Source organism: Cebus imitator, unplaced genomic scaffold (assembly GCF_001604975.1).
Source record: "Cebus imitator isolate Cc_AM_T3 unplaced genomic scaffold, Cebus_imitator-1.0 Scaffold79, whole genome shotgun sequence".
NCBI lineage: Eukaryota > Metazoa > Chordata > Mammalia > Primates > Cebidae > Cebus > Cebus imitator.
In genome coordinates, this window is record NW_016107394.1 from 1,924,133 (window position 1) to 1,941,665 (window position 17,533).

General features: G+C 45.4%; 1 protein-coding gene across 9 annotated transcripts in view; it reads right to left on the reverse strand.

The window, feature by feature from the left end:
- Positions 1-17,533, reverse strand: part of NUMA1 (nuclear mitotic apparatus protein 1) — a 77,056-nt gene that overhangs the window by 26,134 nt on the left and 33,389 nt on the right. For 2 of the 9 annotated variants that reach the window (XM_037740084.1, XM_037740081.1), the window contains exons 2-3: positions 7,746-7,819; positions 614-699 (exon numbers count right to left, since the gene is read on the reverse strand). In XM_037740084.1, the coding sequence (XP_037596012.1) occupies positions 614-699; positions 7,746-7,787 (128 nt within the window). In that variant the 5' untranslated portion in view covers positions 7,788-7,819. Of the gene's footprint in view, positions 1-613; positions 700-7,745; positions 7,820-8,277; positions 8,301-11,294; positions 11,464-12,127; positions 12,352-12,503; positions 12,731-12,991; positions 13,119-13,366; positions 13,687-17,533 lie in introns of those variants that run through there. The other 7 variants (XM_017532882.2, XM_037740083.1, XM_017532884.2 and 4 more) reach the window with 7 other exon arrangements.

A 17,533-nucleotide genomic window follows, 5' to 3' on the forward strand; every position in this document is an offset into this window, starting at 1 on the left:
AGATACAGACTAAAAGGCCAAACTACAATCCTTGCTACATGATAACAACAAGATTATTAAATGCTCATGGATCTCAGAAAGCAAGTTAATTGAGGCAGTAAAAACCCCAGAAGTGTATTTCTAACGGCTTAGAAAGAGGCGTATCTGTACTGTGCTATATGTTAGAGATGACATTTGTACTTGTTTCTTCTTTCCTTCAGGTTTGAGAGCCTCCGTTTTCTTCCCTCAGAGGTTGTAAAGACGGCTTGTGGGATAAGGTAAGGATGAGCCAAGAAAAAAGGGTTGTAGAAGACTTCTGGTGAGACAAGAGAATAAGGAGCCCTAGTGGCCACTCGTAAGAATGTGAGGGCATGGAGCCTTGGAGGCTCTCCTGTGCAAGAGTGCAGAAGCCTCAGGATAGGACAAGCGTGAAAACTCTCCTATGCAGTGGCACGGCGACTGGAAGATGAGGTCAAAGTATTCTTGCCTCTAGGTCCCACCCTGGCTTATGATGTCCCAATCTTGCCCCTGATTTCTGGTCATAGCCATCACCAAGAAAAGAGAACAAGTGGAGCCCCCATCCCAGCAATCAGCTTTGCCTTTGAGGCTGGAGAGGGGTATGGTGCATACTCACATTCTGTCAATGATCTTGATGAAGATGCTGCAGTCCTGGAGCTGCAATATAGCCTCCACAGGGTCAGCCACGTGCAGACTGTTCACCTGTGAGCCAAAGGGAATGGCCTGGTGAGACAGTTAAAAATGCCAGAAGCAATGTGTTTTGTTCTTTTTCCCAGGGACTCAATATAAGTGCTTACAGTTGCAGGCTACAGGAATAAAAGAACTGATGATTCTCAGATGTTTAATTTCAGGAAGGAGTGCTGTTGCACTCACTCATCCAGTTACAGCCACCTGAAATGCAACCATCAGAGAGTCCTTCTTTTAACTTCAACTAAATGAAAGCTCAAACTCTCCTAAGATGTTCCAGCACTGGGAGTATGCTTTTAAGCATAAAATGGTTTTGGAAGGATACACCAATAAACTGCTACTACCGTGCTTCTAAAGAGAGGAACTTGACAGCAGGGAGTCTGAGGTGGGAAAAGAAAGGCTTTTACATTATAACCCTCTGGAGCTCTTCAATGTATTATAGCCCTTTGTATTTCTTGAATGTTTACATTATCAGTTTCTGTATCTCTTGGATTTTTATATTATTGCCCTTTTGTAGCTCTTGAGTTTTGAAATATCTATTCAAAACTTAAATCTTACACATATGCTGTACACTCCCACAAAGATATAAAATCTTGTTGTTAATGCATTCTTATTCTTTCCACACATAAAACTTTGGCTAAGGGGAGAACGGAAGGACAACAGGGGAACAAGATGATTTTTTAAAAAGCGGTGAAGGGAGCCAGGCATGGTGGTTCACACCTGTAATCCTAACACTTTGGGAGGCCAAGGCGGGCAGATTACTTGAGCTCAAGAGCTCAAGACCAGCCTGGGCAACATGGTGAAACCCTGTCCTACAAAAAAGTACAAAAAATTAGCTAAGTGTGGTGTCGTATACCTGTAGTCCCAGCTACTTAGAAGGCTGTGGTGGGAGGATCACCTTAGCCCTAGGGAGGCCGAGGCTGCAGTGAGCTGAGATTGCATCACTGCACTCTAACCTGGGTGACAGAGCAAGACCCTGTCTCCAAAAAAGAAAAAAAGACAAAAAAGAAATGAAAGAAAAGAAGAGGAGTTGGGAATCTCAAAGAAAAACTTCTTAATTCTGATTTAATTGCCTGTTCCCATTCTTTGGCTTCAGACAGGCATCCATCTAAATCAGCCTGAAACACTAGAAAAGTCACCAGAGGTCACATGCATCAGGTACACCGGTTATTAAATAAGCATACATGGTCGACTTCTACAGGAAAACCTCATGAATTCCATGGGCACTAAAGTTCAGAAGTGGCCTGGCCTGAAGTTTCCCTTTTTATTACTATAGGAAGAAAGGGTTTGCTAAGTTAATTATTCACATATTCACACTAAGAGGGGAGAGAGACTGAGCCTGCTTTAAGAAACAAGGTATTTTAAATAACTTCAGCTTAGTGGTTACGTACAACTAGATTCTAGTGCTTATAAATGTGTTCTCTCTATTTGGGCTGGGAGCCAGTACATATACATTTTGGGCCCAGCTCTTCCACAAACCTGCCAGGAACCTTTGTTACGAACTTTATTTCTCTCTGCATTAGTTTTCTCCCTTGTCAAATGGATGGAATCCCTACCTTATCTATTTTAAAGGACCAGCGTGGGCTCAAATGGGATTATGGATGCAAGAACACATTAAAGAATGTAAAGCAGGCCAGGCATAGTGGCTCACACCTGTAATCCCAGCGCTTTGGGAGGCTGAGGTAGGAGGACTGCTTGAGGCTGGGAGTTTAGGACCACTCTAGGCAACATAACAATACCTTGTCTCTACTAAATAAATAAATAAGCAATCAAGCAAGTAAGCTGGACATGATGGCATGCACCTGTAAGTCCTAGCTACTTCAAAGGCTGATGTGGGAAGATCGCTTGAGCCCAGGAAGTCAAGGCTACAGTGAGCTATGATCACACCACTGCACTCTAGCATGGGCAACAGATTGAGACTCTGTCTCAAAAAAAATTAAATACAATGAAAACAACTTTTAGGCCAGGTCTGGTGGCTCATGCCTATAATCCCAATGCTTTGGGAGGATAAGAAGGGAGGATCGCTTGGGCCAGGAGTTTGACATAAGCCTAGGCAACATAGCAAGACCCTGTCTCCAAAAAAATAAAATAAATAAAAACAGCCCGGCATGGTGGTGCATGCCTGTGGTCCTAGCTGCTCAGGAAGCTAAGGTGGGAGGCAGGGGATTGCTTGAGTACAGGAGTTCCAGGCTGTAGTGAGTTATGAAGACACCACTGCATTTCAGCCCGGGGCACAGAGCAAGACCCTATCTCAAAAAGAGGAATCTTTTAGGTGAATCCAAATTAAAACAGGTTAAAAGGTTTTGTTTTTCTTTAAATATGAAATAAAATATGACTATTAGCTGGGCATGGTGGCACACGCCTGTAAACTCAGCTACTGGGGAGGCCGAGGCAGCAGAATCGCTTGAACCCGGGAGGTGGAGGTTGTAGTGAGCCAAGATCGTGCTATTGCACTCCAGCCAGGTTGACAACAGTGAAACTCCATCTCAGAAAAAAAAAAAAAAAAAAGAAAATATGACTTACTGAAGTCTTAAGGAGTTTGCTAATATGTTTATATGTATACTGTCTTTTGAAAAAAGCTCAATCTAATTGGTTAGGACAGGTCATTGTAAGTTTTCTAGGAAGATTCTGAAAACTTCAGGCCAAGATTCCATTTTACCTGTAGAAAATGAAGAGACTGGCACGGCTAAACCATTTCTTATCAATATCTGCAATCTAGGTAAAGCAGTCAAGGGCTATAGATGCTTCATTACTAGCAAGACTAAAAAATCATATCAATTAGCTGATATAACGTCTTCTAAGGAATCTGGATTCATCATATATACCAATTAAGTGATAATCCGGCAACAGTTCCTTTCGTGGATATGAAAATATTTTTCTTCCTGTGAATTATTTTGCTCTCAAATGAGAAATCATTTAAAAGTTGAGGAAGTAGAGAAGTTCCTTCATCTCTATTCAGGGCATAAAACATGAGAGTGAGGACCAAGCTCACTGCATAACCCAAGAGTTGCCCTTAAGGATTGCAGGGTTGCTTAAGGTTGTCAAATTTCAAAATATCCTATAACAGTTTATTCATTATTATTATTTTTTTTTTTTTGAGACGGAGTTTCGCTCTTGTTACCCAGGCTGGAGTGCAATGGCGCGATCTCGGCTCACCGCAACCTCCGCCTCCTGGGTTCAGGCAATTCTCCTGCCTCAGCCTCCTGAATAGCTGGGACTACAGGCATGCGCCACCATGCCCAGCTAATTTTTTGTAGCTTTAGTAGAGACGGGGTTTCACCATGTTGACCAGGATGGTCTCGATCTCTTGACCTCGTGATCCACCCGCCTCGGCCTCCCAAAGTGCTGGGATTACAGGCTTGAGCCACCGCGCCCGGCTCAGTTTATTCATTATTAACTGATGTTTACAGACCAGTCTCAAGCTGTAATTTAAATATTAATAAACCAAATTACTGAAAATTCAGAAGACAAAAAACAGAACTCCCGGCCAGGCGTGGTGACTCACGCCTACAATCCCAGCACTTTGGGAGGCCGAGGCGGGTGGATCACGAGGTCAAGATATTGAGACCATCCTGGTCAACAAGGTGAAACCCCGTCTCTACTAAAAATACAAAAATTAGCTGGGCATGGTGGCGCACGCCTGTAGTCCCAGCTACTCGGGAGGCTGAGGCAGGAGAATTGCTTGAACCCAGGAGGCAGAGGTTGCAGTGGGCCGAGATTGCACCATTGCACTCCAGCTTGGGTAACCAGAGTGAAACTCCGTCTCAAAGAACAAAAAAACAAAAAAACAGAACTCCCGTTAATTCTATTATTTTCATACAGGTACTTCTGGCATTTTCGTGTATTTCTTTCTAGTTGTTTTTTCCTTGGCAATTTTTTTAAACCATAGTTGGAATTATCATGTGTGTGTATGTGTATGTTCTATGTCACTCTTCTCACTAACATAACAGAAGCATTATTTCATGCTACTACAGTTTCATAAAATTCACTTTAGCTCCACAGCTTTTGTTTAAATTTAAATAATTCTCTATAACTATATTTATTTATATCTATTTTTAAGAGACAGGCTCTTGCTATGTTATAGGTTGGAGTGCAGTGGCTATTTACAGATGCAATCATAACTCACTGCAACCTCAAACTCCTGGGCTCAAGCAATTCACCCGTCTCAGCGTCCCAAGTAGCGGGGCCTACAGGTGTGTACTACTGAACCTGGCATATATAACTATACTTTTTAACATTTTCACGCATATTCTTTGTTGGTTTTTTTTTTTTTTTGAAACAGGCTGTCACTCTGTTGCCCAGGCTGGAGTGTACTGGCACGATCACAGCTCACTGCAGCCTCAACCTCCGTGGCCTCAGGGGATCCTCCCACCTCCTGAATAGCTGGAACCACAGGGGAACACCAAAATGCCCAGCTAATTTTTATATTTTTTTTGAAGAGACAGGGTTTTGCCATGTTGCCCAGGGTGGTTGCAAACTTCTGAGCTCAAGTGATCCTCCACCTCAGCCTCCCAAAGTGCTGAGATTACAGGTGTGAGCCACTGCACCTGGCCTCATACATGTTTATTGTGATTTTTGAGAAAAGGATATAAGTAGCTGCTGTAAATAAAACTAGTCTTAGGCTGGGTGCAGTGGCTCACGCCTATAATCCTAACACTTTGGGAGGTCAAGGAGGGTGGATCGCTTGAGCTCAGGAATTCAAGACCAGCCTGGGCAACATGGCAAAACCTGGTCTCTACCAAAAATGCAAAAAATTAGCTGGGTGTGGCAGTGCATGCCTGTGGTCCCAGCTACTAGAGAGGCTGAGGTGGGAGGATTACTTGAGCCCAGGAGGCTGAGACTGCAGTGAGCCGTGCACTCCACTGCACCACTACACTCGAGCCTAAGTGACAGAGTAAGACTGTCTCCAAATAAATAAAACTAGTCTTGTGTTTATTCTCTGTAACAGTAGTAGTCACCGGAAAAATACGCCTAGAACCTAAATAAATAGAAACCAGTCAACATAAAATAATGTGGCTAAAGGAGCCCCCAACATTCAGTTACCTGCATTGAACTAGAGACATTGCTCAGGTTCCTCTAAAACCCAACCAGCCTTTTGGGGTGGAAAGGTGAGGAGAATAGGTGAAGGAAGAGACAAGGTTTCTAATACAGAAAAAAAAAAATGCAATACAAATATAAAATATATAAATATAAAATACCCATTTTAAGCTATAGAAATGAAAATTACATCCATTTCAGAAACTGAAGACTAAGAAATGTTGGCAGCCAGGTGCAGTGCTACGCCTGTCATCCCAGCAGTTTGGGAGACCAAGATGGGAAGTTTGCTTGAGGTCAGAAGTTTGAGACTGGCCTGAGCAACTTAGCAAGACCCCATCTCTACAAAAAGTTTTAAAAAATTAGCCAGGCGTGTGCCCCTGGGGCCCTAACTACTTGGGAGGCTGAGGCAGAAGTATTGAGGCCGGGCGCAGTGGCTCATGCCTGTAATCCCAGCACTTTGGGAGGCCTAGGCGGGTGGATCACGAGGTCAGGAGTTCGAGACCAGCCTGACCAACATGGTGAAACCCCATCTCTACTAAAAAAAAAATACAAAAATTAGCCGGGTGTGGTGGCGCACACCTGTAATCACAGCTACTCAGAAGGCTGAGACAAAAGAATTGCTTGAACCCAGGAGGTGGAGGTTGCAGTGAGCCAAGATCGTGCCACTGCACTCCAGCCTGAGTGACAAAGCGAGACTCTGTCTCAAAAAAAGGAATAAAGAGCGGGGAGGGTAGGAAAAAAAGAAAGAAAAGAAGGATTGCTTGAGCCCTGAAGTTTGAAGTTACAATGAACTATGATTATATCACTGTACTTCAGTCTGGGCAGCAGAATAAGACTCTAATGCCTATATTTTTTAAAAAGAAAAATGGTTGGCTCTTCAATTGGCCCTAATTAATCAGTACTCAGGGTGAATACTAAAATATCCTGTGCCAACTAGCATGCCCAGGAAATGTTTTAAGTACCAAGAACTATGATTTATTAAGATACTATGCTAAATGACAGCATGTGTGCGGGCACTTGTACATACTAAATGTATCTCATTATCCTTGTAATAACCCCATGAGGTATTTTATTTTGTGTTTTTCATGGTGCCAAGAGAAAGCAGAACTCCATGAGGTATTTTAATTTAAAAATATCCCTATTAAAAAAAAAAAAAAGATGCTGAGAGGCTAACATGCCCTGGGTAAGAGGGGCCAGCACTGTGATTCTATGCTGAGTATCTGAGTCTGAGGCCCATACTTATCACCACACTTCATGGTCTCCTCTGTTTCTTTAGCTTTATTTATTTTTTATTTTTATGTACATTTTTGAAACAGGGTTGTTTCAAAATGTGTTGCCCAGGCTGGAGTGCAGTGGTATAATCATGGCTTACTGCAGCCTCAACCTTCTGGGCTCAACAGATCCTCATACCTAAACCTCCCAAGTACCTGAGACTACAGGTGCATGACAGCATGCCCAGCTAATTTTTAAATTTTTTGTAGAGACAGGGTTTTGCCATGTTGCCCAAGCTGGTCTTCAACTCTTGGGCTCAAGCAATCCTCCTGCCTCAGCCTCCCAAAGTGCTGGGATTACAGGTGTAAGCCACCACATCTGGCCTCCCTAGCTTTAAATATCCAACACACTCTATTAATTTTTTCATCTGCCATTGTCTCTGGCAGAAAATATATCAATGATCTAGCAAAATAATTTTGATGAAGTAATTAGCAAGGCAACACTTGCTGATAGACAATAGCAATAGACAGAAAGGTGGTAAGAGAGTGATGAGAACCATGTCCTAAGATTAAAGGCCTCTGAAGGCCAAAGTCCCTGCATATGTTGGTCACTAAAGTCGTCAGCATTTACCCATTTATTCAGAAAAATACACGGGGGCAGATTAAAATGCATTTCCATGCTGTCTACAGGAAAACTCTTTAGTCTAGGGATGAAAAGATTTTACATAGCCCTGACTCCTAGAAAACTCCTCTCCTAACCCTCTCAAGCTTCCTAGAGAAGTACAGCCAACAAAAGAGAGGAAGGCTACTTACCCAAGATAGGAGTGCAGCCCCCCGGGTGGCGTGGATTGTCATCTTGGTGATACCAGACAGTCACTCCAATGCGCCTGGAACCCAAGAGAGGAAGAAAAGCAGGTAATCATATCAGATATCCATGCTCAAGAAATAGAGGCGAAATGGTTCCCTTTGCCAACTCTGAACACTTAAATCATTCTTCACTTAATCCACCAAGACACCATGGGAATTTTTTTTTTTTAATGGTACAAAATTTTTCTATCACCTAAAAACCATGGGAATTTTTAGACAGCTCAGAGTACTCATGAAAATTACTATAGAGCTTATCATATCAGCGACAACAGCAAAGAATCGTGCATTTAACTCAGTGTCTAATCCATGCAATTATTCTGTTCCACAGAAAATACAACATTCAAAGCTGGCCTTCAACCCTACTCTTTGGGACATAATGCCCTTATGCTCTTAAATATGGAACAAACATGGTTTTCAGGCAGACCTGGGTCTGGTTTCATGTGACCAGGGTTAGAGGACCTTAGATAAGCAACATAACCTCTCTTAGTCTTTTCTTTATCTGCAAAATGGGATCCACATACACCTCTCTGGATTATTGTGATGCTTAAAGATAAAAGCAAATAGTGCAGTGCCTGGCAGATGGTAGGTCGTCAATAGTTACTGTTCTTAAGCAGAAATGTTGATTTCCAGCTCTTTCTACAGGTACCCAAATTCCACCTAACAATACCTAAGTCCTTGGGGAAACTGTTCTAGTTTCTGGATTTTTATATACTCTATAGATATGTCTTACAAACATGGTTCAGATGGGGAACTGAGTATATCCAAACCTAGGTCTCTGGATGAGGTCAAGCCCAATTCTGGAGGCGACCTCATGGGACATTTAATGAAAATTAGGAACTTGTCCTGGTGTTCTCATCCTCAATTTCCTTTCCCATTGAGATTCTGCCACCTGCCTGCCAACCTACCCAAGAGACCACAGGCCAGATGACTAAATATTCACCAACACCTCCTAGCAGCCCTTACAATTTTCATAAATCTCCAGGGGCACAATCAGCCCTGCCCCCCATCTCCCGCCACAGGTGGGAGTCTGTACCTACTCCAGAAGGAGGAAGAAGAGTGATAAGAGCCACATTGCCTGTAAGTCTCCCCATATATTAGCATCTCCAGAGTGTGGGCTCTTTGGAACCAGTGTTTGCTAAGCATCTACTGTATGCAAGCTGGGGATAAAGAAAGACACAAGGTGCTCACTGTCTAGTAAGGGAAAGATACACAAATCTGGAAATTCATTCCCTATTATCTCTTGGTCCTTCCTGTCCAAGCATACTCTGTTTATCAGCCAACCAAAAGGTATTTTCTTAGTCCCTAAATACGATCATCCTATGGTAGAAACTACACGGAAAATGGGAGACAATGATATGGTCCCTGCCTTTGAGGGGCTTACAGCAGGGTGGAGAGTCAAATTAAACATATATGAAGCATTAATAGAAGAAAATAATTAAATGCTAAATATAACTAAATGCTAATTACAATTAAGTGCTTCCTAACCCTGCAAAATACAACATGATTCCACCTGTCACACCAACATCAGTCTTGGAAATGAGCCAGTTCATGGGGGCTTTGGCAAGGGCAAATGAAATGGTTAAGAGTTCTCAGGAGGCCAGAGAAGCTAAGAGGCCCACGTTCCTCAGTCTTGGATGATTATCATCAAGCATGCCCTATCCATGGGCAAGACTGCCTAGCCCTTGAGGCCAGGCATGAATGGATGCAGATAGCCTCAATTACTGCAATGCAATAAGGCTTTTCTGCGGCTGATCAGACTAAAGCTTAAGGGACCACACTTGACTCTGTGGTGGGGTGGCAACAGCCAGATGCTCAACTGGGGCTTCTTTAAAAAAAGGCCTCTGAGCTAGTCAATCACAAGGAATGAGGCGAAGATCCTCTCCCCCATCTTCACTACTGCCTTTAGACTTGCAGTCCTTTTACTGAGGCCCAACACTTCAGTCAAAAATTTTATTTGCAACTGTAGGCAGATCTTGCTCCCTGTGAAAGATTCACAGCTGCACTACTAAAAATGTCCTGAGGTTTAACCAACCTCTTCATGTCAGAGGAAAAGCACACAACCCCGGGGTCCTCCCAGGAGAGCCTGTCTAAAACTAGTTCCACCGCTCAAGAAAATGAGTGTTAAGGCTAAATATTCTTTTCCATGTTCCCCAAGCACAGAAATACAAGGAACACAACATTCACCACTAGGAACTCCTGAAGGACCTTGTCTGCTCTTCAGCTCTAAGCCAGTAAAGAGGTACTTTCTTAGAGATAAAACATCAGGGTAAGAGGCTTCAGGACAAGCACAGCTATGCCCTCTTCTCCAGGAGCACATCTAAGTCTTCCACATTGGGACTATAGCTTTAAGCAGGCTTTGGCTAGGAACGCAAGGGCTCCCGGCCAGAGTACCATACTCCCCACCCTCCCCCTGAAATCTGAGGCAAGCCCCACCCAGTACACTGGGTGATGGTGACGGAAAAACAGATCCTAGCGATTGTAGCCTGGAACCATTTCACAGAGGGATCTGCTGAGATCCACCCCAGCTGGATCAGGCAGGCACCCCCACAACCCTCGCACAATAAACAAAGAAAACCCAAGAATCCAGGCCAGGCCCTCGGAGGGCACCTTCAGAGTTCCCATCTATGTGCTTCTCTGAGAAATATCCCCAGAATCCAAAACACAGCCTCACCGAGCTGGTAAGGCACCCTTTCTTTTCCCTGGTCTCAAGAAGTAACCAAGGACATGAAGCAGTTGCCTTATAAACTTAAAGCCCTGCATCCTTTTTACATTTCCCAAACTGACATAATGCAGTTCCCCCACATCAGGACCAATTCCCACATTTACAGTAACCCCTCTATGTTTCCAAAAAAGAAGTATCAAGATAAGGAAAGTGACACTGAAGAGACACACAACCTTTTCGCCTGTACCCTCTCTGGATCTTAAAGGGTTAAAGCCTAGCTAGGGTTTCCTACCAGGGCTGAAGCTAATGTAAACCACCTGCTCAGATGCAAGAAGCAGGACCGGAGGGTCAAGTTGCTGAGTTCTGGGGTCTGTTCTGCAAAAAGCTTCAGTTTTAAGTACAAAACAAGCGATAGGCCAAAGGCCAGAGGGTCTGAGCTGCAGCAGCACCGCTCTCCTCACCCGGCCCCTGGTCTGGGTGTCAGCTCCTTTGAGATTGCCTCTAAGCCACTTATTGCCCATCCTGGGAACACCAGCCCTACCTCAAGATAACACCAAAGTGACCTTTGGTCCCAGAGAGTTGCTAAACTATACTGATCTCTCAGCTCATGGGCCCTTGCTTCTGCTGAACCCTCCTTCTCTTAGTGCTAACTCCCACTCCCAGAATTTCAGACACCAAAGCCCACACAAGCTCCCACCTCAAAGGGTCCTTCCCAGAAGCCCACCCCCTTCTCCACCTGATAGTTCCAAAGGCCTAGAGCCTCACAGCTCACAAAGGAAATGGCTGCCCCATCTGTACGCCAGTGCTCACTTGCAAAATTTACCACTGCTTACCCTGAGACCCTGCCTGCCTGTAGCCATAAGAATTCCATGTTCTATACCCCTTTCTTAGAAAGATACTCCTCATCTGAGAGACACCCACATTCAAAGAGTAAAAACCCTGATCTTGGGGCTCCTCCTCCTCCAACTCTGGAATGGATAGGTCAAGGAGGCACATGTAAGCAAACACACAGACCTCACCTGGCAGGTTACCCAAGAGGGGCCAAGCCACCTTGCCCTAGGCCAATAAGCTATAAAAACAGCATAGGAAATACTTTGCTAGTACATCTCCTGCCGCTGAGAAGGTAAAAGGCCAAAGGACCAGTGGCTCCAAAAGAAGCCATACAGAGAAAAACAATCTTTTTCAATTCCTGGGGAGTCCTAGGTAGACCGTCTGGTCCAAATCCGAAGTTTCCTGAGGTCAGGGGCAAACCAGTTTGGTCCTTCTAAAGGGACTAACTTGAGCTCAGGCTTCCTCCTCTTCACACAGACCACTCCATCTTTGTAGCCCAGAGTTTGGCCCAGAACCCCAAGGCCATGGAGAGGAACAACGGAGGGACTGCAGGGGAAACCAAGATTCTCTGGTTTCTTCAAAAGTGGCTTACTGATATCTGCCCCTTCTCCTCATGCTCTGGAAGGTCCAGATCAAGATGATGGCAAAAGCGTTGCAATCAGGAACCAGACCTGCAACCAGGCCTGCAGCCATGTATTGTACTGGGGCGCGTACATACACACTTACGTAAACACACACACACTCTCACCCAGGCCCCACCACTATATTCACACACCCTGGTCCCTACCAGCTGACAAAATGAACCTGTTTTCACTGCCCACCACCGCGCACACACCCAGGGCCTCATGCAGAAATGGAGACGCTCTCTCCTGAGCTGTCTCTACAGCTCAATGTGCACGCGCACACGCTTTCCTTCTCTTAACAAAAACACGCTGACATCTATGCAAGGGGGAAAGAAAGCAACCCTTTGCTCTGAAAGGCGCCAACTCCCGGATGTTGGCAAGCTCTGCTCCACAGCGCCTGTTTCTGAGTATGTTTACTTGCTCTCCCTCTTTTCTCCCTCCCCTTTAAGGTTGGCGCAGGAAAGGGAGGTGAGGGGGGAGAATCCACCCCACCCCACCCCCTCGTCCATGTTTGAACAAAAACCCAGAGAAAGAGTGAGGGAGAAAAAGTCTCCGTGCGGTGCGGGGCATGGTGGGGGGGGTCCTTACCAGATTCCTAAAGCCAAACGAATCTACAGGTTTTAATCCGCCATTAGCATTTAAATCTTGAAAGGAGAGGAGGAAGGGGGGGCCAGTGGAAAGTAACCCCACACACAAAAGAAAAGTTGTTGGTTTTCTTCTCAGTCTGCCTGGCAGGAGCAATCTTCCTGGCTGACAGCCAGAAGTGCGTCACAGCCAGGAGTCTGCTTTCTTTAAAGGCACAGCAAGCTTCCCTGATCTGGGAGCGACAGCAAGCAGGGGACTCTCAGTGGGGGTGGGGCCTGGAGGGAGGGGGCACACTGGAGAGGAGGGGCTGCAAAGGGGAAGGCTGGAGGCTTGGTCTACGAACGAGAAAAACAGAACGAATGGGGGCGGTGGGTTGGGGGTGAAGGCACAAGCAGGCAGACAAAATTACTGAACTGCAACAGCAGCAAGAGCCAAGGCAAACTGTGGCATAAACGCACAAAACACATCTCACAGTGGCCTGCCTGACAAACCTGGGATCAACCGGACACTCCCCCTTCACTGTTTTCCACCCAGAGTTTAAGGCAGCAGTAATAATCTGTCCATGTCTCTGGACAGCAATGGAAGGGTAGGCCAAGGGCTGTCCTAATGATTAGATCAGCCCCTGCCTGTCGGACAGCAGGGCAGGGAGGAAGACCCGGGAACAGAGGCTTTGAAGAACAAGCAACATGCAGGCCCTTTGATCAGAAGCAGCTTCCTGCCGGCCCCAGGGCAGGCTGTGTCTTTAAGCACACCCATGCCGCTCACACACAAAGCACCTTGCCTCCTTCCATGAGCACCGCCTGCCCTGCTCTGGGACACGGCCACCCCCTAAGTCCATTACCCGAGGGAATCTCTCCAGCCCATACCTTCTGCGTGGCAAGGCCAGGATGCCGTGCTGTGCCCGCTCCTCCCCCTCTGCCACCCAAACAAGAAGCCCAGGCAGATTCTGGCCCTGGAGTACAGGCCTGCGCTGTCCTGTGCTGCGTGCTATTGTCAGCGGTGGAATGGCCGCCAAAATCCCAGCTGTGCTGCCAGAACCTAATCCCCTGTTCCGCTGAGCATTTGTGGGGAGGGGCTGAGGAGCCAAGGCACGAGACCGAGTACACCAGGCACTGGCTGCAGCCCTTAACAGACGCAGGCACTGGGACTTGTAGGCTCTGCCTCTCCTACACGGCTGAAAACAAAAGATGTCTGACTCTTAAATAAAACCACAGCATTTCCCCCAACTGAATAGCGACCTTCACCAAGGCTGAGAGGGAAGCCCACCAGGTAGTCAACAATCACCCCCTTATCTTATGCCACAAACATTTACTGAGCACCTACTATGTGCAAGGCACTCCTACAGGAAACTGTAGGAAGTATACAAAGATGAATTAAACTGAGCTGCTGCACTGAGGTAGGTTTTAATTCCATGGGAGATGAGAAATGTGACCTGAATGTTGCATTTCAAACTGGTGTACAAAGTTCCACAAAACCTGTAAAGAAAAATTCTAACCAGTTTTGGGTAGGAAAGGATTAAGATAACGAAGTGCCATTTTAATTTGGACCTTGAAACACACAGCTAGCATTTCCCCAGATGGAAAGAGAGGTGTGGGAAGAAGAGAAAGCAGAGAGGAGGCATAGAAGCAGTGGGAGAAAAGGCTTGAAGGGTGAGGTAGGGTCAGAGAGCTGGGAGAATCTTGAACCTCAAACCAAGGAATCAAAGATTTGGAAGTTTACTTGTTGTCTGTTATTAACACAGAGCTGTGGTATGACAGAAACTGTGCCCCAAGTTTATTCTGTATATACCTGAATGAGACTAGCAGCAACGAGGTGAGTCAGGAGGCTGCACAGACAGGAGACAGGTAATGAGGGCACACAAGACGGTAAGGTAAGAGAGAGTGGAAAGGAGGCTTCCCACAATGGCTTACACCTGTAATCCCAGCCCTTTGGATCACTAGAGCCCGAGAGTTTGAGACCAGCCTGGGTAACATAGGGAGATCCCATCTCTACAAAAAATTTCATGAATAAAAAATCTGCCAGGTATACTGGCCCGCCCCTACAGTTCCAGCTACTCGGGAGGCTGAGGTGGGAAGATCACCTGAACCCAGGTAGAAGAGGCAGTGAGAGAGTGTGGAGACAGGATAAAGAACTGATAGGAAGCTGAGAGGAACTGTCCAGGGGAGGGAAGTATAACGGATGGTATGCAGAATTAAACCAAGATGACAAGGATGTCAGAACAAGAGAGAAAAGAGTATAATAATAGCAGCTGGAGGGCACAGTGGCTCACACCTGTAATCCCAGCACTTGGGAGGCTGAGGTGGGCAGACGGTTTGAGCCCAGGAGTTTGTATACCAGCCTGGGCAACATGGCAAAACACTGCCTCTACTAAAAAATACAAAAAAAAACCACACACCAAAAAAAAACCCAAAAAAATTAGCCAGGCAGTTTTTTTTGTTGTTGTTGTTTTTTAGAGGCAGGGTCTCACTTTGTCACCCAGGCTGGAATGCAGTGGTGAGATCATAGCTCACTCTAACCTCAAACTTCTGGGATCAAGTGATTCACCTGCCTCAGCCTTCCAAGTAGTGGGAGTACAGGTGTGTGCCACCATGCCTAGCTAATTTGTTTTTTGTAGAGACAGGGTCTCAATATGTTGCCTAGGCATACCATTATTTTAAATTCTTCTCTAAAAATTCTATGCTTCTCCCAAAGCCCTGGGATTACAGGTGTGAACCACCACACCTGGCTCAGAGTTGTCCTTGTCTATTTCTACTAGAGGGTGTACTATAGAGGTCACAATCATTGGTTCGTGCCACCATGCCCAGTTAAGTTTTGTATTTTTTTGTATAGGCAGAGTTTCACCATATATATATAACATATAGGCTAAAATGTTTTACATAAAAGATAATCAGTAAAACTTCATGATTTAGAAACAAATTAGTGTCTTTTTTAGTGTCAAAGTTCCAGCTACTCAGGGGACTAAGGTGGGAGAATTGCCTGAACTCAGGATGAGCAGAGATCAGACCACTGCACTCCAGCCTGGGTGCTAGAGTGCAAGACTGCTTCACTAAATAGACAGATAGAGAGTAGCGAATGCTTACCGAGTGCCTACTATGTACCCAGTACTATTCTACTGACCTAATATGGGACTAACTCATTAATCTTAAAAACTCCCTTAATGAACTAGGTACTATTATCACCCAACTTTAGAGAGGAGGAAATTGAGCCATGAGATTAAATAATTTGCCAAGATTACATAGCAAGTAAATGGCAGAAGTCTCTACCACATACTGCTAACTATTTGACATTGGCAAGAAACGTCTGAGCTTTAGTATCCCTATTTGTAAAATAAGAATAAAGACGTGTTATAAAGTGATGAGGATTAATTCAATAACACCTATAAGGTGCCCAACACACTGGCTAGCATGTAAGGCACAGGTGGGTGCTTCCTGCAGACCAATTCCTATTTGGCATTTTGGTCCATTGTCACCAAGGTGTCCAAGCAGAATCTGGCTCACCAATTGTTTGGGAAGCTAGAGAGGTATTCCGCCTGTAGCAGGAGACTGGATTCTCTGTCTGTCTGCCTTCTTCCCATCAGTCTGCCTCTCTAGATTTGACTTTAGGGTCTAGCTCAAATATTTAATGTATTTGATTTAATATTCCCAACTCCTCAAATATTTAATAGTTAACAAGGGTTATCTTGTGGGGAGAGTTACAGTGTGGGGAACATTCACTTGGGGACTTTCTATGCTGTATGTTTGCATTTATTTTTAATAATCCTGTATTACACTGGTGATCAGAAAAATGTATCTACATCCTACTCTTAGCACTTATGTGTATTTGTATGAAAGTCTTGTCTTCATATCTAGAATGGAAATTCCTCAAGGGCATAACCAGCTCCACCTCTCTCTCTCTGTGATCCCCCATAGCACCTAGCACACTACGGCTCCTTAAATCTGCTGCTTCAAGCTACTCTGGATGTGAGGTTTACAAATTCAACTTTCTGGCCACCAGAGAATGACTGTGGTAGGGTGGGTGGTTGGGATGAGGTGGGAGTGGGGGTCAGACCAAGGCCCTTGGCTGTAGACTCTCCATCACCCCGCTGCTTCTTTCAGGTCCTGTAGCCTATTCTAGCCAGAGTATCATATGTAGTTTACAGTTAGCAATCACTATTAGTAGAAAGAAAAGTTCTTATCCAAAGGAGCACCATGAAAGCAAAGGCAAAGCAAATATCAAAACTTTTACAGAAAAGCAAAGTGACATACATAGTTGTTTGTTTGTTTCTTGAGACAATCTCACTCTGTCACCCAGGCTTGGGTGCAAGTGACATGATCACGGCTCACTGCAGCCTTGGCCTCCTGGGCTCAAACAATCCTCCTGCCTCAGCCTTCCGAGTAGCTGGGACTACAGGTGTGTTCCACCATGCCTAAGTTTTGTTAAGCTTTGTATTTTTTTGTGCAAGCAGAGTTTTACTATGTTACCCAGGCTGGTCTCAAACTCCTGGGCTCAAGTAATCTGCCTGCTTCAGCCTCCCAAAGTGCTAAAATTACAAGTATGAGCTACCACAGGCCTGGTCAAACATAACTTAAAGATTGGCATTATCAACACTCCAGAGTTGTATGAGGTGAAAATAGGAGGCAGGCCTGCTAAAAATGCCCTGGCACATATGGCAGTTGGTCAGCCCTGAAGTTTCCTAGCCCAGATAGAATTGATACCGTCTCAAAAGCGTACAAGCTGTCTCCCCAGCCTGGCCCCTTGCTCTAAACTCAAGGCAACAGCTTCCAGCTGTGCAGCCTCGGAGGGGCTGAACCCTCCCCTGGAACCTCTCTGCAAAGCTGCCAAGTTTCTGGGCCAGCTCTTCAGGACAGCCCAAGGAGCCTGGCCAGTTTCTCCAGCCTTTCCCTCCTCTTCCTCCCTCCTGTGGCAGCAGCAGAATTTCCACAGCCCCTCTCACAGCCTAGATAGGTAGCAGGTGGCCACATGGATCCTGCCTGATTCTGCAAGCCCCCACTTACTGTCCCCAGAAGTGTGGGAAAGGAGTGGTAAAACCATTC